Genomic DNA, 26,596 nt, shown 5'->3' with positions numbered 1-26,596 from the left:
TTTGATCTGTCCCAGTAATTAGTAATAGCTCAAATACATAAGATTTTATTTTCCAAAATCATAAAGAGTTACACATACTTAAACAGTTAATAAGAACAGAATCATCACTTATTTCATGTTGTAAGTCAGTGAGTCAGTAGAAAGATTTTTTAAAGGGGTCATATGATGCGATTTCAGTTTTTCCTTTCTCTTTGGAGTGTTACAAGCTCTTGGTGCATAAAGAAGATCTGTAAAGTTGCAAAGACTAAAGTCTCAAATCCAAAGAGATATTCTTTATAAAAGTTAAGAGTCAGCCACGCCTACCTAAAACGGCTCGTTCTAAAACGCCCCCACATGTCTACCTCACTATGTGGGAAGGTTTGCATAAAGCCGCCCAAATGTTCACGCAAAGAAAGAATGCATAACTTTTATTCTCGCTGTAGTATTGTTGTTGCCGCCGCCGCCATGTCCTGAAGACGCTGTGTGATTCGTTGTGAAAGCGAAACTACTTTGTTTGGTCTTCCAAAAGAGGACGATATCGCTTCGTCATGCCTAGAGCTGATCCGTGGACGAAGCGGAGTCCAGAGACAGAGAGTGAGAGACTGTTTGGTATATATTTACTTGGTATTTTGAAAGATACTTTGAAAATACTTTGGTCCAAAATGTCACGTTCCCACGAGCTATGCGTGTGAACACTAGAGGTTAGCAGTGAGTTGTAAGTGGCATGGATCCACAGAGAGCAAGATTTTAGCTCATTAGCGGTACCTTTTTTTAGTTACAGTTTTTAGTTCTACATAAGATAAACTTGTATCACACTACAGTTTCAGTAAATAAAACTACAAACCTTTAAAATCCCTCAACCGACTTGATCATAGAATTGAGATAATTTCTCACTTGTTTATAAATGAGCTAAAAGTGGCCTGCAACTCTTTAACAAACTCTTTGCATCTAAAAGCAAATCAGTGGCACTTCAAATGAGTGAACATTTTGGTATGTTTTTGCATCATGACCCCGTCAGTCTGCTCCTTGAACCGTTCAAGCAGGCCATTGAAAAGACACATTGTTTCACATTGAGTCTGTCTTCAGCTGTGGTCACTGTGTAGGAGACTGAGACAGCAGAACACTGAAGCACAGCACATCACTGCTGCCTGCAGACATGGGTAAGAGCAACATTTCTACTGGTTTAAAAGGAAGTTTTTAAGCAATTCTGTATATAATTAGAAAAATGTTTTTAATTTGACCTGTAGCTTGATAAACTAGTGCAAAGAAAGCTGAGCTTTACATATGAAGGGACAGTGTGATATTCTTGCATATACTGTATGTTGCAGTGCTACATACAGTATTTGAAAGTGTATCACTGCAGTTGATAATTAACATCCCAGCAATTATCATCTGCAGTGAAATGCAGGAGCTTTTCTCAGAACTAGCTTTGCTTGTATTCATTGTTTAGCTCGGTGGCTTTTAATCGTCTAGTGTTTAGAGGATTTTTAGAGAAACCACAGGTGTCGATCATCACTTTAACTATGAACATGATTCACTATTGTTTCACATCCACAGTGTCTCTTTTTGTCTTCATTTTGAACAGTATTTATTATTTATGTTTTGAAATTTTAAGACTTTTTTTTTAACCGACTATGACTCATTCTCCTTTTAGGTTTACATGCAGTTCATGCAAACATGCAATTTTTGAAAGAAGAGTATTATTTTCATCAAAGCTGCATTTATTGGATCAAAACTGCAATAAAATACGGTTTAATATAACGTTTTCTATTTAAAGTGTAACATTTCTTAAAGTGTAAATAATTCCTTTGATGGCAAAGCTGAATTTTCAGCAGCCGTTACTCCAGTTGTGATGCACTTAACTTTATATAACATGCTACTGCTGAGTTGCAGTACATTAAAAAGTATTGTTAATTAGAAAAATTTACTAAAATGATGACCAGATATTCCTCTGTTTATATAAATCAAAAAGTTTGACCCCAAGGGGATTTTCACCATCAGCATTCCGTCGATGCACTCCATCCCAAATCTCCCCCCTCTTTATTCACTGTCGTTCCTCCTCTAAACTAATTTCAGTCGGTCTGTAGGGGGCTGAGGTGGCACCGGCTCTTTGTTTGCTTGTCATTGCTGGCCCTCGTGTTGCATCGAGACAAAGGCTATTGTCAGTGCAGCCACAAAAAGACACTCTGGCTCTTGGTCCTCCTTATTTTCTCACACTCTTCATGCCGTGGTACAGACCAGCTCCGTCGCCCGCCCCCACAGCAGCACATGATACGGATGGAGGAAGAATGCCCACTTGCACCGGTCCACCCAGACTTACACACTTAGCTGCAGCTGCCGCTTTGTTGCAATGGCACGTTGCAGTGTTTCGGATTTGGCACATGTGAATGGATTGTGAATAGACGTCTATGACAGTATGAGCTTGTTAAATTGTTTTGGATTTGAATAAGCACTGTTTGCAGTGTATATTGTTACAAAAATGGTGTGCACGTGATGAATTTCATGGTGTGCATGAAACTGGTTCCCAGCGCCAAAACAACTGCGAAACAGGCTTCTGTTTTGAGAAGCTTCTCCTTAGTCAACAACAGTATAAATAAACTCGATATTTATGTTTTTCTGTTGAAAATGTGAGAAGTGAGAACCATGATGCTGGAGTGTTGGTTGTGCTTTCAAAGTGGTTATTTCCTACACCAATGTTGAATTCTTATGGTCATTGGTTTGTTTAAATGACTAACTATGAGCAACCGTATAAATGCTTCACTTAGCAGACACTACTAATTATACTAGCCTAACTATCTTGGGGAGTCTATAGCACCAGTGCTCCAGAAACTTTTACACTCTTGGGAATTTTGACACCAAATTTAGTGACTTTCTCATTGCTGCTGAAACTTTTATTAATGTTTCATGGCAAGGAGCTATTTTGGTGATAATTAATTGTGCGTGTGTGTGTATACAGGGTTTATCTTCCAACAAGACAATGACCCTAAGCACACAGCTAAAATAACGAAGGAGTGGCTTCACAACAACTCTGTGACTGTTCTTGAATAGTCCAGCCAGAGCCCTGACTTAAACCCAATTGAGCATCTCTGGAGAGACCTAAAAATGGCTGTTCACCAACGTTTACCATCCAACCTGACCGAACTGGAGAGGATCTGCAAGGAGGGATGGCAGAGGATCCCCAAATCCAGGTGTGACAAACTTGTTGCATCTTTCCCAAAAAGACTCATGGCTGTATTAGATCAAAAGGGTGCTTCTACTAAATACTGAGCAAAGGGTCTGAATACTTAGGACCATGTGATATTTCAGTTTTTCTTTTTTAATAAATCTGCAAAAATGTCAACAATGCTGTGTTTTTCTGTCAATATGGGGTGCTGTGTGTACATTAATGAGGAAAAAAATGAACTTAAATGATTTTAGCAAATGGCTGCAATATAACAAAGAGTGAAAAATTTAAGGGGGTCTGAATACTTTCCGTACCCACTGTATATATATATATATTTGTTTAGATTTTATCAGACATGGCTGCAGTACTAGGTTATGAAAGTGTTGTGTGAAAGCTTGGCTGAAGAGATCTGTACTTAATCTAAAAGCATTTTCAGGAAGGTTAATCAAGAGTTTAGATGCCAAATGCAAAAAAAAATCTGTAATCCTCTTTAGTGGGACCTATAATGTGTTTAAGGACTTATGAGTTAATAGCAATATTTTATACTTGATGCAGGACTTAGAGATGCCACTGTAGATGTGATCAAATTGGGTTGATATGATCAAATTTTCTGGACCCGGTAAGAGCTCTTGCCAGCCGCATTTTGATGTGTTTTTACAGCCACCAGGTAATGCATTTTAATAATCGAGTCTTGCGGCCATGAATGCATGAATGTTTCAGCATCAGAAATAGATAACTTGTTGGTGGTAGAAGGTGGAAGGTTGTGACTCGAGAGAAGAGAGTTGCTGTCCAATATAACATGCAGGACTTAAAAGAATAAACTGTTAACTTAGATCATTTAGAAATGTCATCTTGTCTTGAAGAAATGTAGAGCTAAGTATGATCAGCATAAGTGTAAGTTAATCGTGTTTGGTGTTTCCCAATAATATTTGGCTGCATGTATAAGGAAAACAGCAGAGGGCCTAATACAGAGCCTTGTGGCATGTATTATTTTCATTTTTTTTAAATGTCTGATATGCTTCATATGCTTTTGTTATGAATCTCAGGTTGTTATGAATGCTGTATGCGCTGTCTGGGAGGAGTGCCGTACGTCTCTCTGGTGGCCACTCTGCTGTGTTTCTCTGGCATTGCTCTGTTCTGCGGCTGTGGACATCAGGCCCTGACAGAGAGTGAAAGGCTTATCGAGACTTACTTCACCCGTGACCATCAGGACTACATCACTCTAGCGTACCTGTGAGTGCCAATAGCATCTCCCACATAATTGATGTTCAATCCAGATTAATCTACTTCAATTGTTTTTAGTTTATTTACCCATAATCTCAAGCTTCACAATAAAAAATTATATGAAATGACATGTTTGAATAAAGCTTTTTAAGGTGTCAAAAGGCAATTTATACTTTGGACGATCAGTCATTTTAAACATCTTTCTATTACAAACATGTCTTTCTCTCTCTCCTGTAGTATTGAGTATTTTCAGTACATCATCTATGGTCTGGCCTCCTTCTTCTTCCTGTACTGTATAGTCCTGCTGGCTGAAGGCTTTTACACCACCAGTGCAGCTCGGCAGTCATTCGGAGAATTTCGTAGTACAGTTTGTGGTCGCTGTCTCAGCACAACGGTGAGTGATTTGCAGTGTGAGATTCACTTTGCGTTGGCTACTTTGCAAAATGTTGCACCCTCATGTTGTTACAAACACATGTGCCTTTCTTCCTTTAAGTAAAAGGGGGAATTTGAATGTTGCTCATTTCCATATGTTGAACGTATATAGTTACCAGAGGCTGCCCAGATTCGAAATGTTGAAATTTACTGAATACTTTTGCCTCTGATGCAGCATTCATACCTCATTTGCACTTCCGTATATTCAAAATTGGTGCATTATATTCAGTTTAAAGGTGTCATGAACTTATAAAGAGGTCCACTTATAATTTTAACAAGATTTTTGCATCAAAAACATCATCATCAGTTAGAAGTAATAGGCTATTTGAGTTGCCTTCCTTCTGATCCCAGCATTAGGAAAGAATGGATGAACTTTATTTTTAATGAAGATCCAGACCGCGTCAGTAAGTACTCAGTTCTCGAGTATATTGGATCCAACAGTATTGTCGCAACACATAAGTGTGAGTAACTTTTTATTACGTGATCACTATTGCTTTGTCTGTTATTACAGATCGTTTGATATGTACTGAGTATTTATGCATTTTTAACCTAAATCACTGCAGCATCCATGTATGAGGAATGTATGCTGTCAAACATACACAGCTGTTAGCCAATCATACCAGTGGGTGTTTACTTCTGAGTCTACAATCCATCACGCCTATTCAAACAGAGTGCTCTGATAAGGGGGGGATCAAAAAAGGCACTGCACAACATCTTGTTGTCTTCAGAGCCATCTTTATTGTTTGTTTTCTGCGTAGACCTGCGCGTTCGCCTGTCTCGTAAACACTACATGCCTGAATCGGTGGGCGGGGCTAAAGATGCAGTGATATAGGATCGGTGGGTGGGGCTAAAGACGCAGTGATGTAGAACCGGTGGGCGGGGCTAAACAGGCAGTGATGTAGATGCAGGCATTGATCATCTTCTGCGGAGGCGGTGCTTATCCACACTATTACATAATAGAGTCGTACATTCCACAAGCTGTCGTTTTGGCAGACTGCCTTCAGTATAAGCTGTTTTTAGACTAACGAGAAAGTTTTGTTCTGAAACTAACAGAATGTTTTTACAGTACAATAACCTCTTATATAAGGGAATTTTGGTTTCTCAGTTCATGACACCTTTAATGTTGTACCATTTGTGTTGTTGTCTTCAGAGCCATCTTTATTGTTTGTTTTCTGCGTAGACCTGCGCGTTCGCCTGTCTCGTAAACACTACATGCCTGAATCGGTGGGCGGGGCTAAATATGCAGTGATATAGGATCGGTGGGTGGGGCTAAAGACGCAGTGATGTAGAACCGGTGGGCGGGGCTAAACAGACAGTGATGTAGATGCAGGCATTGATCATCTTCTGCGGAGGCGGTGCTTATCCACACTATTACATAATAGTCGTACATTCCACAAGCTGTCGTTTTGGCAGACTGCCTTCAGTATAAGCTATTTTTTGTTCTGAAACTAACAGAATGTTTTTACAGTACAATAACCTCTTATATAAGGGAATTTTGGTTTCTCAGTTCATGACACCTTTAATGTTGTACCATTTGTGTTAACATGGTGAAATTCATCTCTTGAATATGCATAAATGCATTCTTTTTTCTTTTGTGTGAATTCTTCATTTAAAATCAAACGCATCAAACTGATAAACGCATTATATTTTTTCCTCAGTTCATCGTGATCACGTATTTCCTGGTTGTGGTCTGGTTACTGGTGTTCTCCCTCTCTGCGCTTCCTGTCTACTTTTTCTACAACATGGCAAACACCTGTCACACTATCAACATCCTCTCTGAGACGCCCTCCAGCATCAACCAGCTGTGCATTGATGCCAGACAGTATGGTAATGGCCCAGCAATACATTTATCATATCTTTTCTGTGTCTTGACAGCTTAGAGATTTGATATCACTGCTCTGTACAGTGATTAAAGTCTTGCTGACGCTACAATGTCTTTTGAAGTGTCCTGATGTTCAGATATTTTCAGGAAAGATGTACATGAATACGCACACTTATACTTTGGCAAGCTTGATTTCACGTATGTTTGCATTCCGAAAGTGCATTGCCGCAAGAGGTGCTATTTTGTGCTTTAGCCAAAGAGGTATTTGGGTGCTTCTCAAACCGAAGGCTGCAACTTAGAGAGGCGTAATGGAGTAAAAAGCAGTCAGAATATCTTAGCAATACACTGCGAACCACTCAGACACTGTAATAAGTGTATAGCAATGTTGTTACAACCATATTGTAACACTTGAATAATCTCACAGCAGTGAGATGAAAACCCGTGTTGGGGGTAACACTTTACAAGTGACGTGAGTTATGTAATCAGATTACTTTTTTCTTAAGTAACCAGTAAAGTAACACATTACTTTTTAATTTACAAGAAAATATCTGAGATACGTTTTCAAGTAAGTAACGCCAGAGAAATCGAGAGTTAGTGCAGAGGCGTTGTGTGTGCGCCGTGTGAACATGATGCTTACTGTAGTTCTAGACTAAATGCGAACATGCATTTATTCATCTCACTTGCACATAAACAGATCCAGTATTCCTACCCAGATTTAAAATGTAACGCAAATGTAACGTAACACATTACTTTCCATAAAAAGTAACGTTATTAGTTACATTTTAGGGAGTAGCGCAATATTGTATTGCATTACTTTTAAAAGTAACTTTCCCCAACACAAACAAAGTAATTGGCATTACTTATTTGAAAAAGTAACTGGGATATTTTCTTGTAAATTAAAAGGTAATGAAAAAGAAGTAATCTGATTACGTAACTTGCGTTGCTTGTAATTCGTTACCTCCCAACACTGGTCACAATATCATAGCAAACCACATGGCAACATCACGCCAACAACTCAGAATACCGCAGTAACTGCATAGCAATGTGGTGAAAATCACTCAGAATCGCTCAGATCTTAGCAATCACATAGCTACGCCTTGGTTTGCAACACAGCGATGTGGAAAAGAAAAAAAACTCACAATTTTAAAAGGGTCATGAACTGCCTCTTTTTTATTTTGTACTGTTCTCTGAGGTCCACTTATAATGTTATCAAGATTTTGACATCAGAAAACATAATTTAGAAGTAATAAGCTATTTTCTGTCCTGTTTTTAACCCCCTCATCAGAACGCTCTGTTTGAATAGGCATGGAGGATTGTAGACTCAGAAGTAAATGCCCACTGCTATGATTGGCTTGTGAATGTTTGACAGACTACTGCTGTGATTTAGGTTCAAAACACACAGATACTCCTATCAAATGATCTGATTAACAGACAAAGCAATACCAAGTAATGAAAGCAGTTACTCACACTTGTGTGGTGCGGCATCACTGTCGGATCCAATATAGTTGCACAGCATCGTCTTTTAGTTTCAATCTCTCTGAAAATCCCGCATCAAACGAAGCTGCAGTAAAATGAAGTGAACAGAGGACCTAGTTCTTACTGACGCGGTCTGGCACTTCATTAAATATAAAGTTCATTCACTCTTATGTTGGGATCAGAAGGAAGGCAACTCAAACACGGTTTTTCCATAACTTAGCACTGCACAGCGTCTTGTTGTCTTCAGAACCGTAGACCTGTGTTTGCTCTCTCATAAACACTACATGCGCGAATCGGTGGGCGGGGCTAAACAGGTAGTGATGTAGAATCGGTGGGCAGGGCTAAACAGGTAGTGATATAGAATCGGTGGGCAAGGCTAAACAGGAAGTGATGTAGAATTGGTGGGCGGGGTTAAACAGGCAGCGATGTAGAAGCAGGCGTTGTTCATCTTCTAAGGAGGCGGTGCTTATCCACACTATTACATCATAGAGTCGTACATTCCACAAGCTGTCGTTTTGGCAGACTGCCTTCAATATAAGCCGTTTTAGACTAAGTTTCAGAACTCAAAACTTTCTCATTACAGGATGACGATAACTATAAAGATAACTATAAAGATAACGATACAGTTCTAAAAAAAAAAAATCCTTCTCAATATTAAAGAATAGTCCACACCACAGCTATAACGATGAAGGCATAGATAAACGATATCATTGGAATCACTTTCAGAACATTTTTTTTTTCCAGCAGATGATCGATAAAAACATTGACACCCAATCAGAATTTAATGCAGCTGATGAGTGTGTGCTTAGAATAAATGAACAATATCATCCGCTGGTGTGGACGCTAATATAGCTATCTTTAAAGTTGTCGTTCTTGGTGTGAACGGCTTTTAGCCATGCAAACCACACAGAACACAAACTACATAGCAATGTGTACATATTTTTTTATAAAAATGGGTTAAAAACCACTCATAACATCATAGCAACACCCTAGTAGCAACGTTAAAAAACACTTAAAGTAAAACCAGTAAAAGTGTAGTAAAGCCTTGGCAACCACCTACTATTCCCTAGCACTGTGGTTTTGGTCTTCACTGCGAAAACACCACAGCTTTCTGAATAGTCTCTGGTCACTGGGTCACATTTATTATTTTGTGTTTCTGTCTTTCTCTCCTCAGCTCACATACACTGTGTCCACCACCTATAACTTTGCGGTTCTGCGGTATCTGGGAAGGAAAGGCATCAGTCCGCGCTGTTAATGGCTGTTCTGTCCTGCTGTCCTTCTACGGTCAATAACAGCACCATATTGGAGCACATTCGAAATTCTCATCCTCTTCTTTTCCACAACACAATTTCCTGACATTCTTTTAGATTTTTGGGGATGTAAAGATTTACATATTTGGAATCCTTGCTCCAAACTGTCTTTCATCTGATTTTTCTACCGATATACTGCTCCCGACCACTAGAGGAAATATTCTGCCTTCAAGTCTTCTGGGATGTTATAACTGTGCTAATGTAGCAAAACATTATGTAACAGCATTGGGTGTGTAACAGATTCTTTATATGTTTTATCTTGTAGTTTGGTCACAAAAGCCTGTTACCACCTAAACGAGTTGCGTGTTCTAGGCAGCTTATTTCCTACACTGCAAAAAATGATTTTCTTGCTTAGTATTTTGGTCTTGTTTTTTGTCAAGATACAATTACTCAAGAAGCAAAATGATTTAAAGGGATCGTTCACCCAGAAATGAAAATTCGGTCATTAATTACTCAGCCTCATGTTGTTCAAAAGCCGTAAGACCTTCGTTTATCTTCAAAACACAAATTAAGATATTTTTGATGAAATCCCAGAGCTTTCTGACTCTGCATAGACAGCAATGCAACTGAAATGTTCCCAGACCCAGAAACGTAGCAAGGACATCAGTAAAATAGACCATGTGACATCAGGGGTTCAACCATAATTTTACAAAACTGCAAGAATACTTTTTGTGCGCAAACCCCCCCCCCCCCCAAAAAAACGTCTTTATTCAACATTTCTTCTCCTCCAAATCACGTCTTCCATCATTATCGAGAGCACCTCTGCATGTAAACAATTCAAATGCATGCGTTGTGATACTCTCCATAATGGCGGAAGACATGGAGGAGAAGAATTGTTGAATTAAGTTGTTATTTTTCTTTTCTTTTCACACAAAAATTATTCTTGCATTTTTGTAAAATTACGGTTGAACCCCTGATGTCACATGGACTATTTTACCGATGTCCTTGCTACGTTTCTGGGTCTGGGAACATTTCAGTTGCATTGCCGTCTATGCAGAGCCAGAGAGCTCATGTGTTTGTGTTTTGAAGATGAACGAAGGTCATACGGGTTTGGAACGACATGAGGGTGAGTAATTAATGACCGAATTTTCATTTCTGGGTGAACTATCCCTTTAAGATATAATAAAATAAATAATAATACATTTTGTTAGTTTATGCTTAAAACTAGAAAAAAACATCTGCCAATGGGCCAAGAAAAATAATCCCGTTTTCCCTATAAATTTAGATAATTTTTCTTACCCCAGTGGCATTATATTTCTTGTTTTAAGCAAAAACTAACAATATTTCCATACATTTTTCAGAAAACAAGACTTAAAGTAATTTTGCTTCTCAAGTAAATTAATCTTGATTCAAGAATGTTTAGATATTTGTACTAGAAAACAGAGTAAAATGACTATTCTTCAGCAGCACACAAACTGTACAGTTAGCATTCGCAATGAAAACTTCAATTATGACCAATAGCAAGCAGCTTCTGCCACGATTATTTAATTGACTCAAAGAAAATCCTTTATTTTTTTTTTATAAGTTACAATATTGAGGTGGGGTTCCTGTGCCAACATGACTTGGCAGCTATGAATCTTTAATTAGTTTTTTACCCTTTTTAGGTCAAGAATGCATTCATTTTTGTTTTCAGAAATCTGATAGGATAGTTTGAAGTTTTACTTTCTGTATCTGCTATCAAATACCTAATCAAATATGTTTGTTTACAGCTAGCATACGAGTCCATTTAAAACCATGAAATTACTTGATTGGACAAAATGTATTCTCGTTTCAGAAAATAAAAGTAAAAATAATCATTGGGTAGTACTACCATACCATAAGATTCTTAGATGCTTAAAAAGAATCTCAAGGTGGTGATGGCTGGTTTCCTTGGCGACCATCCCTCACATCTGGTTGCCAAGGAGAGAGACAGCAATGTGTGCTGTTTTCTCGTGACCCCAGCGCTTTTTTTCTCACAGCCTCTTGAAAGGACTGAGAAAGGCCTAAACAATGGATGAGCCCTTCTTTGTTAGAGGACAGCCCCGGCACAAACCCATGCTAGGGGTCAGTTTACGCGTCAGAAGATATCGCCCACTGACAAAGAGGCTTCTGGGACTTTCCAGCTGCTTGAATAAAAGGCTTTCTGTGACCGGTGCACAGATGCAGCTGGTGATGTTTGAGCAGGTATGTTGCCGCAGAGCATGTCGTTACTAATAGTGTTTCGTGGCCGGGATCTCTCACTGAAACTTGAGAGCAAAAGACACTTCGGTAGAAAACAAAAACGGAAAAAGGCAGCCTTATCAGCTGTAGCTTCATTTTGATTGTTGTCTGTAGATTTTTTCTTTTTTTTCTTTACAAAAGGTAACCAATTCAGGATGTTTATTTCATTTATATGCTTCGGATGCTTGATCACCACCTAAGCGTTTGGTGAAAGCAAGATTTTAGTGTAGACTGAAAGCAGTAGTTCGCCTGAATAGTTCACAAATGAAAGCTGTCATCGTTTACTCGTATGCCGTTCCAAACCCGTATCGCCTCACTAAAGGCAATGTGTGACTAATGCACGACATTTCAAGTCTTCTGAAGTCACACAACTGAAATTGAGTTTGCCGTCCCTTGAAAAACATGCCCTTCAACATACTTCTAAATGCCATTTGTGCTTCCTCGTATTCAAATTTGACTCGGCATTTGGCATCATTGATATTAAACCTGTTACAATACATCATAGAAGGCTTTAGATGTGGTGCACAAGTCATACGGACTACAAATGTTATGCTTATAGAGCATTTTCTATCATTGTATAAAAAGAGCAGCATGAACATTTTTCAAAATATCTCCATTTTGTTACACGGCTGAAATGAAGTCATGTTTGGAGCAATGTGAAATAACAGTTTCCATTGACGTGTGAACTGTTAATGTTGCTTTGTAACTCTAATTATCAGGAGATTGTTGTAGTTATTGTATAACGCTTTGTTTTGCTGAATTTCCAATTAATCAGTGATTTCTTTTTATTCATCAAATGGCTTATTCCTTTGGTTTATTATTAGCACTAACAGTATTTCTTAGATATGTTTCAGCTCAGGTTTCTTATTTTAACCTGCTGCTCGGCTGCACAGTTTGTTGGTGTAAAAACTGACGTCTGGGAGGTTTAGCAGGAAATAAAGGTCAGTGCCTTTCACCAATGATTCATGTGTTTTGTTATTCATAGATTCACTCTCCACTGCATCTAGCAGCATGGCAGCTTGTTTTCAGAGAGCGTCACCGCAGAGAGAAGGAGGAGAGGAGGCTGCACACGCTCTTTGGCCGAGTGTTAAATGAGCAGAGAGGAAGTCTCTGTTCTCCTTATGTGCTTCACGCAGCTGACGTGTCACGTGTGCACGCTTTCTGCCGACTACAATTGGTTTGGTTATTTCTGAGAATACCCAAACCATTGAGTTGATGTTATGAAATAAACACTATATGACATTTATGTTACCTGGTTAAATAGGAAAGAGCATTTTGTTTAACATGCTGAAAACTATGACAGCATATGAGTTAAACCAAAACTTTCTCATAAACCACACAATATGATCGCTGTTGCAGTTTGTTTATTCATCGCATTGGATTCTTGCAAAGTCAATTTGCAAACAAAAGAAGTCTCAACCTCCTTATTGCACTGGAGAGGACGTGAAACAGTAGGGTAACACAACTCCTGCTTTCAAAACACCACACATTTAGTCCATTTAAAGATGTCTGTTAGCAGTATTACCCAGAACAAAGCACACAAACACTGGGGCACCAACCTTATACAAATCAAACTGTAAAAAGTGACAGCTAGTCAGTACATTCATTGCAGTAATGCCCTTAACCACAATTCTCTACCGTGGTCGTGAGTGGTCACACTGACAAATGAACATCATAAAATATGGTATTATTAATGAAATACAATACTCCTGTGACCTGTAACATCATAAATACCGTGGCAGGAATGATACAACACCAGCTCGAACGGAAACAGCTTTGGTGAATCCCACGACAAACATCCATGTTAAATGCAAAAAACATTAACCATCCTAAAAATAGGGTTCATTTTCTTTACAAATAAAATGTAACTATTGACATTTCTTCATGAGATCCGCCTGCCCTGTTGAAAAAACCTGCATATGCTGGTTAGGTATGTTTTGACGCTGGGATGCTGGTTTAAGCTGGTCCTTTGCTGGTTTATGCTGATCCTTTGCTGGTTTATGCTGGTCCTTTGCCAGCACATGACCAGCATAAACCAGCAAAAGGATCAGCATAAACCAGCAAAGGACCAGCATAAACCAGCAAAAGGATCAGCATAAACCAGCAAAGGACCAGCATAAACCAGCAAAAGGATCAGCATAAACCAGCAAAGGACCAGCATAAACCAGCAAAAGGATCAGCATAAACCAGCAAAGGACCAGCATAAACCAGCAAAAGGATCAGCATAAACCAGCAAAGGACCAGCATAAACCAGCAAAAGGACCAGCTTAAACCAGCAGAGGACCAGCATAAACCAGCAAAAGGACCAGCATAAACCAGCATCCCAGCATCAAAACATACCTAACCAGCATATTCAGGTTTTTTCAACAGGGTGTTTATTGAAAAGCTTTAGTTTGCTTATCAAGTTGGCATTTTGACTCATCAAAAGACATTTGAAACACTGAAACATGATAACACGCGCCAGAACAGTTTCACTTCTGCATCCCGTTGTGATTTAACACAGAGAATCTTTACAGTTCTGATTACAGTGTAACATTTCTTCACTGTGAAACCAAATGTTTGGTACCTTGTTTTGCTGGAAATCAGTAAATAGACAAATACTGATTTTCCAATATTAGCAATGAATATGTTCCTGTGTGTTCAGCAGGTTGAGTTCGAGAAACACAGTGTTGCATCTATTTCAGTGTCACAGTGTACCAATAATTGTTGTGAGCATGTCCATCAACAAACGCAAAGTAACAACATACAATGCCTTGTGTTTTACATGTGTCACAAACGTATGACAGCAGGCAAGCAAAGGTCTGTAAACAGAAACATGGCTACATGTTACACATTAATGCAAGAGACAGAAGCGTTCGAGAACATCAGCTGCCCAATCCACAGATTTGGGTCTCTCTAGTTGTAATGAGACTTACAGCAGTATGTAGAGTAAAGGCTGAGAAAACATTCATATTCTGGACAAAAGCACTAATCAATGTTATAAAAGATATAAGTTAAATAAGTTAAAGTACCTATAAATGCACTAAATCAAGGGTCGTTCACAACAAGTGCCCTCTAAACACGGTCAAAGATCAGTGCAAGATACTGGGAACCATGTGCTTTGGTTTCATATCAACATTGGTCTGACATTGAGGAAACAATGAATATGAACTAATTTATCAGCTGTGACTGCGAGTCTCTTCAAATCTGCTGTAGACGTCCAAAGAGGCTCCAGCATTAAATGTAGACAGGTATTTTTGAATGTTTCAGAAAATGATCTGTGCATTTGTCTAAGCCACATTCCTGAGTCATTTACTGAATCAGATGTGGTCTAAACCCTCAAACTGACCAACACACACACACAAACACAAACCCGCTCCTCATGCAAGAGACTTTCATTCTTCATCAAACTCTACAGCATTGCTGTCCAGTTTCAACATGCAATTAGGCATGTAAAATTGCTCAAATGCACACAAAACAACCTGACAACTAAATCAAACAATACATATTACACATCTAAAACAAGCTCACTGTACCTTACAGAACAATTGTAAAAATAAACTCAAAATAGTTTTAATCTTTCGATACTACACTGTAAAAAATGACTGTGAATTTAACGGTAAAAGACTGTAAAAATGCTACAGTAAAAACATGTTAAATGGTTAACGGTAAATTCCCCTAATATATACGGTGAAAAACTGTATTGGACATTGCATGTATTGAACATTAATTTTACGGTAGTATACCGTTTTCTGGAAGTGAAAAAGTATAATTTACAGTGAATAACCGTAAATTGACATTCCCAGAATTCCCTGCGATACATTTCAAATTTGATGCTTTTTTGTTGAAATAACTATGTTTCAGTTTTGTATATTAAGGTTGTGTGTTACACCTAATGTTGTTAAATGAATGTGTATTGCATTATTTCAGTTTCATGTGTGTTACCGTGATGGTGTTTAGTGTCTGTGTGAATGACGTTGTGCACCTTCTATATATGTTATTATTTAAAAGCTGCTTGTGATGGGCTTTGGTTCATCATGTGACTTTCTCATCGCCACCTGCATTTGGTGGTTATCAGTGTATTACAAACATACAAAACAGATTTCAGTACTTCAATAGGTTGGTATATTAACATTACGGTATTTAACTGTAAATGTAAATAAAAACCGTAAAACCTAAAACGTTGCTACTGTAGTTTTTACGATAAAATTCCGGCAACCACAGCTGCCGGTTTTTTACCGTAAATTTTTTTTACAGTGTACGATCAAAGAAATTCCCTTTCTGTCTAAAAGTAGTGCTGTGCTGATGCATCTCAGACAATCTGTTGTCAATACGCTAGTCTGAGGTTATGTGTTTTACTACATGCACCATAACAGGGTGAATGATCTACTTAAGAAACGGTCATATTTCAACCCAAAATCAACAAACTAATTTTTTTTTTTTTATCGTATCAAGAGTGCAAAGGTTTCTGATCATATAATTGCTTCATCATGTGTGGACACAACTATTTTTCATAATTATTCAAACCAGCATAAATTGAAGCTGCTAATATAACAAATGCTACAATAACTAATAAATCATTTAGGCCTACAGTTTAAGTAATACTTTATGAAGGAAAGTTACATGTATTTGTTGTTTTAATGTTACAGTAATGATCATGAGATTTTTTTTAACACTACGGTAATAATAATTTGCTATTAAATGTGTTTTATTATCACGAAAATAATGTCACAGTCAAAAATCTGCTTAATTTTCTTTTTTTAAATTGTAATATCTTACTATATTCTTTAACAATATTTTAGGTGAAATATGACCCAAACGTGTTCTTCACCCAAAGAATAACTTATTAGCAAAATGAATTAAAAATGCATTACTTCTTTCAGTACCCTTCCTTCAATGCTCTTTCTCTCAAACAATATTTCATTACCGATAACAGTGGTCTGCAATATGTGACTCTGTGGGTTATGTATTTGGAAATATCTGGAAAAATGAGTACCACAACATAATAGCTCAATAGTAAGATAATAAAGGGAGGCTAGATCTGCGGTCCAGGACATGATGAAGCTATAATTAAACAGCCTTTGACTGGGAAACCGTCAGTGTGCCAGACTGCAGAGAGATAAATATGTATAAAATGCCTTCACTGTTTGGTAACTCTGCAGCCCACGAGACACGTCTGGCGTCTGTACCAAGCGGCCACCTCCTGCTCTCTCTCTGAAGCCAACAAGGAAGTGACTTCAACTGTAATTCATCGACTGGCCGCTAGAGGCTGGCTGCAAAACGGAGTCAATCCCATAGACTCCCCATGTTAAAATGCCCAACTTTACAGCAGAAAAAAACATGTTTACAGCCTGGTTCAAAAAATTATTTTGGTCTATATAGCTAATTTTGCCCTTCATGACAACTGTGAGGGGGGTGAATTTTTTTATAACTCATCCATTTAAATTATATTAAGCCTTAAAGTTCTGCATAATTAAGGGCGTGGCCACTTGAGTGACAGGTGGATTGCCGCTGCTGTCACCACCGTCGAGCTAGGTGGGCGTGGCTTCAGCAACCTGCTCCCGCCTCTTTGCCCATTTTCGATTATCCGGCGGTGACGCGCTGCCAAGATGGCGACGACCGCCTCCGCCCACTTTTGAGCTTCAAAAACGTTCTTCAGAAACCTACGGGTGACTTCACAGACACTACGTCCATGTTTTTATACAGTCTATGTTCTGTACCTACACAGAAAGCTCTCAAGCATATAGTATCAGCCAGAGAGTGTAAGTCCACGGCTATGAAGCCTCAAGGCCAGGGGCCATTTATGCTGCGCTCAAGTCCTCCTGGGACATTCGTACTTACGAGTCGACAAGTCACTTTGGTCGGAAAACTTTTCTACAATAAACTTCAACGATTTTTTTAACTCTACATCTACAAAACGATGAATAAAGAATATGCATCGTGTTTTTGCTTTTTTCAACTTATGAAGGTGATGTAAACTGAATCGTTATATATTCTATGGTAATTATACACAGGGGCGTTGGACGGGGGTAATAGTGGAACTGAGTAACAGAGGCCCTTGGTGATGGGGGGGGGCTCATAATGATAATTATTATTAATATGATCGAAGAGGTGTTGTGTTATGAGGGGGCCACCCCCTTGTTTGTGTGACTGGGGCCCAACATTTGGTGCTACGCCCCTGATTATACAATAATATAATGTTTTGTATTTGTACACTCTTAAAAATAAAGGTGCTTCACGATGCCATAGAAGAACCTTTTTTTGTCTAAATGGTGCTGTTTCACAAAAGTTTCTTTGTGGCGAAAGAGAAGAGAAGGTAAATAAAAAGTTTCTTTAAAGAACCTTTGACTGAATGGTTCTTTGTGGAACAAAAAATGGTTCTTCTATGGCATCGCTGTGAAGAACCTTTTAAGCATCTTTATTTTTAAGAGTTTAACTTATATAGTTTTATTGTACATTACAAAAAAATTATCATTTTATTCATTTCAACTAATTTACCGTCAATAGGTTGTTTGCACATGACGTCATTGCTGTGGCGTGAAATGCAGCTGGAGGGCAGGAAGTGATTTGTCTCTATAGGAATCACTAGCAGAAACTCAAAATGCCTGTGTTTTGTGTTGTTCATGGATGCTCAGATCGATCAAACCGAGAAAACACAAGGAGCTTTTATCGCGTTGTTCATAAGGCAAGAAATTGACTGAAAAACGCAGGAAAAAGTGGCTTGTAAACCTGCGTCTGCGGTCAGGAGTCAAGTGTGTGCAAATGCTTGTGTGTGCAAATGGTTAATATAAGGTATAATAATATATTAAGATATTAATAAAGAAATATATAATCCAGGGCTGCCAAGTCTCACACATTCAGCGTGACGCAGTCAGAATTTCATTATAACGGAACACTGAGATTGCGATAAACTGAAGAGAGTGACAGCTTTTTAGTGATTATATGGAAGCGCTATTTGCTCGCTTTCTAGGCTATAATCAATTCAGAATTTGAATAAAAGAGAACAGAACCAACAGCCACAAACCCTGTACATGCAGCAAAGTTTCAGGAGTGAATGAAAAAGGATGAGATGGAGGAAAGTCCGTACTGTACTGGTTTAGACACTATTACAAGAGAAAGGTATAAACAGAAAAACACAACGCATGTTGGATGTGATCCCTATGTTATAAAGAGGAGCGATTTATTTAACTAAATTGAAATACTTGCCTGCAGTGGATATAAGCGAAGCAACTAACCCTGATTGCAAACAAGCTATTTCGAGAGTGAACCCCATATTTGTATGAGGGATGAGCATTTAGCATTGAGTGAATTCTGACTGTGTCACCCTGTATCTATTTATATATTTCTTTATTAATATCTTATTATTTCTTATATTAACCATTTGCACACATGAGCATTATCCGACTCGATTCCTCCCGACTGCAGACGCAAGTTTACAAACCACTTTTTCCTGCATTTTTCAGTCAATTTCTTGCCTTATGAACAACACATTTTCGTACACGATAAAAGCTCCTTGTGTTTTCTCGGTTTGATCGATTTGAGCATCCATAAATAACGCAAAGCACAGGCATTTTAAGTTTCTGCTAGTGATTCCTATAGAGACAAATCACTTCCTGCCCTCCAGCTGCATTTCACACCTCATCAGAATCACGTGATTGCAAACAAGCTATACAGACGCTGCGTATCTATAGTCTTTGGCTGCGTCCATTGCACCCGACACGTTTTTTTCACTGACACGCCCACAACTCGGAAACTCTGGGCGTAAAAAACATTTTTAGTTTCCCACTCGTAATAATATGGGAGCCCGTTTCCGCCACTGAATAAAAAAAATAAATAAAAATGTAAGTGCGATAAAAACTCGCAATTGCAAAATATAAAGTCCAGTTCTGAGGAGAAAAAAAGACTGTTCTCAGAATTGCGAGTTTATATCTCACAATTCTGAGTCAGAATTGAGTTTTTATCGCACAAAAGATGTAAACTCGCAATTGTGAGAAAAATGTCGCAATTACCTTATTTAGTGGCAGAAACGGGCTTCCATATAATAACGACTTTGTAGTGACGTTCATGTGCGTTCAACTCGTAAATACGATCTATCCGACATGACTTGAACGCATCATTAGAGGCACCTCAACAGCAGGACGAGCGAGCCACTTTACGATTTCCGTGGAGATCGATGGAGCCGCTCAGCAGGGTGTGGTCGATGGGGTCCTCGCTGGCCAGAACTTCCCGGACAGCAGCCTCGAAAGCGGCCCCCACGTTCGTGTCGTCCTTGGCGCTGGTCTCGAAGTACGGACAGCAGCCGTTTTCCTCACACCAAGCCCGGGCCTCATCCTCGCCGACCTCCCGCTTCTCCTTGTCCACCTTGTTTCCCAGCACCACAAAGGGGAAGTGCTCCGGGTCTTGTACGTCTGAGTAATACATGAACTCCTTCTTCCAGCAGCCCAGGTTCTGGAAGCTCTGCAGGTCGTCCACGGCGAAGGTGAGCAGGCAGCAGTCCGCCCCGCGGTAGAAGGGCGTGCGCAGGCTCTTGAAGCGCTCCTGGCCCGCCGTGTCCCAGATCTGCAGGGTGACCAGCCGACCGTCGATCTCCAGGTCGCGGTTGAGGAACTCCACACCGATGGTGTGGAAGGACTGCGAGTCGAAGCGGTCGGTCACGTAGCGGTTCATCAGGGAGCTTTTGCCCACGCCGCCGTCCCCCAGGAGAACGACCTTCAACAAGAGGCTCTTCCCACTCATAACTGCCCCCGGTGCCACACGTCTTCACTGCAGCCTGACAAACACACACAGAGACATTTACATTTTACCCAAAGGGACTTACAAATGAGGACAATAGAAGCAATCAAAATTGACAAAAAATAAATAAATAAATATATATATATATTTTTTTTTTTTATTATTATTGCGGGACAATTAATCGTGATTAATCGCATCCAAAATAAGTTTGTGTGTACATAATATATTTGTGTGTACTGTGACACACATACAGTATATATTTAGAAAATATTTACATGTATTTCTATGTATATATTTATATTATATATGAATATACTTAATATATAAACAACATATTTTTTCTTAAATATATACATGCATGTGTGGGCATTTATATATACATAATAAATATACACAGCATACACATATATGTACAAAAAACCTTTATTTTGGATGTGATTAATCATGATACATATACATATATATATATATATACATACATATACATGTATGAAGAGCTCATTTGCAAAAACAGATAACTCCGTTTTTAACTATTTTCATTGTGCATTCCAATTAATCTCAATCAAACTGCAGTTGGGTTATTTTGATTAGGTTAAAAAATAACAAAAAAATACAGCTAACTAACACAATAAAACAATAAAACCATGATAAGATAATCAAAAAACATGATTTGAGTGATCGGTTTTTGCAAATAAACTCTTCATATATATTAGGGCAGTCACGATATTAGATTTTTCACACCACGGTTATTGTGGCCCAAATAATTCATGATATTGATACATCACCATATCTATAGAAACCTTGGGGGGGGGGTCTCAGGGTCAGATGCTCTAGTGACTGACCCTGAGACTTTGGCCAAGACAACACCTTCTCTGAAAGCACAAGGATTGGTTAAAAACAGGACTATCTTCTGCTTTCCTTTTTAATTTCAACTTTTATGCTTGTGCAAAGATGAAGATCAGTGTGTGACAATTCGATCTCATGTGAATCACAAGCAAGAATATTTTAGCTTGGTTACGGAGTTATTGCAACAAAATTCCAACATGTATATACATGTATGAAGAGCTCATTTGCAAAAACAGATAACTCCGTTTTTAACTATTTTCATTGTGCATTCCAATTAATCTCAATCAAACTGCAGTTGGGTTATTTTGATTAGGTTAAAAAATAACTAAAAAATACAGCTAACTAACACAATAAAACAATAAAACCATGATAACATAATCAAAAAACATGATTTGAGTGATCGGTTTTTGCAAATAAACTCTTCATATATATTAGGGCAGTCACGATATTAGATTTTTCACACCACGGTTATTGTGGCCCAAATAATTCATGATATTGATACATCACCATATCTATAGAAACCTTGGGGGGGGGGTCTCAGGGTCAGATGCTCTAGTGACTGACCCTGAGACTTTGGCCAAGACAACACCTTCTCTGAAAGCACAAGGATTGGTTAAAAACAGGACTATCTTCTGCTTTCCTTTTTAATTTCAACTTTTATGCTTGTGCAAAGATGAAGATCAGTGTGTGACAATTCGATCTCATGTGAATCACAAGCAAGAATATTTTAGCTTGGTTACGGAGTTATTGCAACAAAATTCCAACATGTCTTACAGTCAAACCAAAAATTATTCAGACAGCAGATATCATTTTTGATATTTCTTTACTAGTGGGTGCAGGACACTATAGTTCATTTATGTAAGTGAGGATAGCAAAATAAAGTAAACTGTATTATACCCAGAAATTCTTCATACAGTGGACTACCAGTAACATTTGGGACCAAAAATGATTCAGACACTTTGACCGGACCATGTTTTGCTTAAGTGTGTTTTCTTTAATTGCTAATGCAATGCTAATCCTCATTTGTAAATCACTTTGGATTAAAACGTCTGCTTAATGACTAAATGTAAATGTAATGCGACCTTTTTACACCACAGACTGAACAAAATGAAGCATTGCTTGGTAATTGGTTGACTTAAATTGGTATAATCTAATTGTGTACTTACATTTAACAGCTGAATTCATTACATACCTTTCTATCAAAGTCATCTGACATTAAATGACATAATGGCATTGAATCCAGATGAATCTGTTCTGACACAGTTCTTGTCATTTTATTATTATTTTCTAAACTATAGCGAATAAACTGTGATATGATGTGAGAAATGCTGAAGGTGTCTGAATACATTTTGGTTTGACGGTATATTACTCCAACAGTTTTGCAAGCAAAATCCAGCAATCTCAATAGGAATATGTGCAATCTGCGCTTTTGTGTGAAGATGAAAAAGGTTCCCCACACATTTAGCAGTGCTACGTGCTTTTTGGCCGCAAAATGTTGTGGAATTTTTGCTTATGTGACCACACCTTAATTTACCCATTTCTTATATATTGGAATAACAATTATATCAAACAATGTTTATAATAATTATAAAGACAACCTTTGCAAAAAATAAATAAAAATGGATCACTGTAATTATCTAGCAGCTACTATTATTGTTAATACTCTAAAATTATAATAAATGAACAAGGGATTTCCTTCAGACAGTTTAGAACCCATTTTATATATATATATTTGTGATCATTTGTGGCTAACACCAGATGTTTTACTGTAGTAATAAGGCGGCTATGGTGCATTTTTGTTCAGACTAATTTTCATAGGCACCACACACAAAAAACAACTAAAAGGCCAGTTTTAGAAGTCCTAAACTTGCCCAAAAACATTTCAAATGTGTTGTAAACACATCTAGAGCGGATGAGCGTTCTCTGCGCATGCGCACAAGTGCATGACGGCTGTGTTTTTAGCATCCGAGCGCTCAAGCTAAGGTTTATCTTTATCACTCTCACCATTATCGCTCATCATAACTTAGCTCGTACTATGACTGATAACCACGGCTGATGCTTTTATGTTCGCGTTCGGTGTCATTAATCATATATACATACTCTCAGCCCTGTGTTAGCTCACTTTAGCTCTATGACTAGCAGTTTTAGATGCTTTATTAAATGAACGGCAGCACTGTTACGCATACGTGAACATACATACACAGGAGGAAAATAACCACTTTGCTCTTAAATGACTTGAATCGTGTAAAAATACCCTCTGGGTTACCTCATATTGTACCGCGAGCAGTGCTGCTGAGATTTCTCGCGCTGCGTGTATGACAGCGAGAGAGAGAGTGTGTTTAAGCGCAGTTAATTTTAATGACTCATTTTATGTGTTTTTTTTAAATTACATAAGTTCAACTAATATCATATACTATTGAAAGGCCAAATAAATTTGCGTAATTATAATAATAAAAACTATTATTTCTCTGTTTCTAATTCTCATCCAGAACTCTAGGTGGCAGTAATGCTCGATTTTTCCCGCCGGCATTCCTCAAAGCAGGAGGCTTGCGTCGGTCGGATCCAGTGCTGCAGGACAGCGGCGAGGAAAAACAGCGCAGATGCAGCAGTACAGTCTGTCCTGAGCCCTGAGGTAAGCTAGTGTGCTGTCACATCATGCTGTACGGCACATAAGCGGCTGTGCTTCAAACATAGTGTGCGCCGTACGTGCATTTCTGGATATAATAGGTGCATATGATGGGCAGCAGTGCTGCTGAACAAGGCTGGTGACTAGCTGTTGCTAATATGGCGAGCAAAATTGATGTCTAGTTAGACCTGCTAAGGTTTGAGACCACAACGCCCAAAATGCTGTTTATGTTTCTTTTTGTTTACTTCAAATGTATTACTGCACATGCAACTAAATGTTCTGTATAGTTTGCAGGGCATTTTTATCCACCTAGATGTTCAGATGTGTTCTTGCTGTGTTAAAATGTTTGACCCTGCAAAAATAAATAAATAATAATAACAAAAATGTAAAAGTAAATACATTTTATATTTATGTAGGTAGATAGATAGATGGATAAAATTAAAACTAAAATAAATAAATTCATTAAAAATAAATACACTTTTGTTTTTGATTCATGTAACCCTACACTAAAAACTGATTGTGATTTTAACAGTAAAAACCTGTTAATTGGTTTCCATACTATATACGGTGAAGAAATGTACCGTAGTGGCCCGGATATCAGATTATAAGACGACCCCCCCTTTTCCAGATGTACCTTTTGGAAAAAGGCTTTTTTTTTTAAAAAAAAAGAAAAAAAAAAATCTTGTTTTTTCTCCGTAAAAAACATTTTGTCTTCAATTATTTTCGTATTGCATATTTTTCCTATTTAAATTTTTGTTTTGAAAGTATGGTAAAAACTGGTCAAATGTACCAACAATCACATTTAAAATATATACACTTTTTGATATACCATTAAAAAAAACAAAAAAAAACGGTAGCCCGTCTGAATTAGGACATTTAGGCTATCCGTCTAATAGTAGCCCACCACAATCTTATTAACAGTAGAAGTTAAATCTTACCGTAGTCTTCAAATCTGGGAGATGAAAAGATGAAAGAGTTTGGTCCCATCAGTCACGACTCATGCAGCTGTAAGCTTTTCTTTCTCTTTAGTTTTTACTCGCCATCTTTACAACATGCATCACATTACTGTATTTCACAGCACACTGGTTTCATGTGTATTTGGCGCCACCTATTGTTGTGGGTGTATTATCGACATGTCAAAGTCTAATTTTTGTTTTGAAAGTATGGTAAAAACTGGTCAAATGTACCAACAATCACATTTAAAATATATACACTTTTTGATATACCATTAAAAAAAACAAAAAAAAACGGTAGCCCGTCTGAATTAGGACATTTAGGCTATCCGTCTAATAGTAGCCCACCACAATCTTATTAACAGTAGAAGTTAAATCTTACCGTAGTCTTCAAATCTGGGAGATGAAAAGATGAAAGAGTTTGGTCCCATCAGTCACGACTCATGCAGCTGTAAGCTTTTCTTTCTCTTTTGTTTTTACTCGCCATCTTTACAACATGCATCACATTACTGTATTTCACGGCACACTGGTTTCATGCGTATTTGGCGCCACCTATTGTTGTGGGTGTATTATCGACATGTCAAAGTCTAGACCCTGAATATAAGACGACCGCGTTTTTTCAGACGCATTTCCAAGAAAAAAGCATCGTCTTATATTCGGGTCAATACGGTATTTACGTTTAATGTAATTTTACAGTAAATTACTGTTAGAAATAGTTTTTGAAAGTGAAAAATAAAAAGTCATTGTATAATTTACAGCGAAAAAACATAAATTGACACTCCCAGAGTTCCCTGCGTGACGCTTCATATTTGATGTTTTTTTTGTTGTTGTTGAAATAACTGTTTCTTCTTAGTTTTTTTTTTAATGAGTTGTGTACATTAGGGTTTTATCTTACATGTAATGTTGTTAAATTAATGTTTTGATGTTTTTTTTGTTGTTGTTGAAATAACTGTTTCTTCTTAGTTTTTTTTTTTAATGAGTTGTGTACATTAGGGTTTAATCTTACATCTAATGTTGTTAAATTAATGTTTATTGCATTATTTCAGTATCGTGTGTGTCACCGTGATGGGGTTTAGTGTTTGTGTGAATGACACTGTGTGCACCTTCTGTATATAAGTATTGCCCTCTGCAGCTCGTAGAGAAGCTGTTTGTGATGAGCTTTGGTTCATCATGTGACTTTCCCATCACCACCAGTTTCTGGTGGTTATCAGTGCATTACAATGGTTCAAAACAGATATTAACACTTCAATATGTTGGTTTATTAACATTACATCAGTTAAAGAAATACGGTATTTTATTGTGAATTTAAGTTAAGTCTGTAAAACCTAAGATGTAGCTACCATATTTTTAATGGTGAGGTTCTGGCAACCACAGCTGCCGGTGTTTTACCGTAAATGTCACAGTTTTTTTTTTTTTTTTTTTTACAGTGTTTTGTTATTGTTGTTGTTAAGACAGCAACATTTTAGATTCCAGTGAAATTATGGCATTCTCAATCAATTTTTTGAAACCACAGAAACAAAAACCGCTAGCCTAACTAATAAAATACAAACATTATTAAAGAAAAGTAAACAGTCAATAATAAAATAAACTAATTACAACAAATAGCAGAAGTAAATGCAGAACAAAGATACAAATTAAATAGTGTTTTTCAGGCAGTTTGTATAAATTAACTTCACTGTATAAATTAAATGTACATTAATCTACTAAAGTGATTCAATCAAGAGCAGTGAGTGATTTTTCTCTGTCTTTTGTTGTTTGACATTAATCAACATTTCTCTTTATGTGGCTACTAGCAAAGACTGAAGTCTTACATAATTTGTACCTCTTATTACTTGACATTCTAACATCTATGTT

General features: G+C 37.8%; 2 protein-coding genes across 2 annotated transcripts; one reads left to right on the top strand and one right to left on the bottom strand.

The window, feature by feature from the left end:
* The first annotated feature begins 803 nt into the window (after positions 1-803).
* Positions 804-9,830, top strand: LOC107567362 (myelin proteolipid protein-like). The gene is made up of 5 exons (XM_016253029.1): positions 804-1,139; positions 4,189-4,375; positions 4,604-4,760; positions 6,457-6,636; positions 9,271-9,830. The coding sequence occupies exons 1-5, from the start codon at positions 1,136-1,138 to the stop codon at positions 9,349-9,351; spliced, it is 609 nt and encodes a 202-aa protein (XP_016108515.1). The 5' UTR covers positions 804-1,135; the 3' UTR covers positions 9,352-9,830.
* Positions 9,831-19,668: 9,838 nt separating this feature from the next.
* Positions 19,669-23,488, bottom strand: LOC107567366 (ras-related protein Rab-9B-like). The gene is made up of 2 exons (XM_016253033.1): positions 23,430-23,488; positions 19,669-20,354 (listed from the first exon to the last, which is right to left on the bottom strand). The coding sequence occupies exon 2, from the start codon at positions 20,318-20,320 to the stop codon at positions 19,712-19,714; it is 609 nt and encodes a 202-aa protein (XP_016108519.1). The 5' UTR covers positions 20,321-20,354; positions 23,430-23,488; the 3' UTR covers positions 19,669-19,711.
* Between the last annotated feature and the right edge of the window lie 3,108 nt (positions 23,489-26,596).

The sequence above is a fragment of the Sinocyclocheilus grahami genome, unplaced genomic scaffold, assembly GCF_001515645.1.
Source record: "Sinocyclocheilus grahami isolate Dianchi unplaced genomic scaffold, SAMN03320097.WGS_v1.1 scaffold1150.1, whole genome shotgun sequence".
Taxonomy (NCBI): domain Eukaryota; kingdom Metazoa; phylum Chordata; class Actinopteri; order Cypriniformes; family Cyprinidae; genus Sinocyclocheilus; species Sinocyclocheilus grahami.
This window is presented reverse-complemented; position numbering and strand designations above follow the sequence as displayed.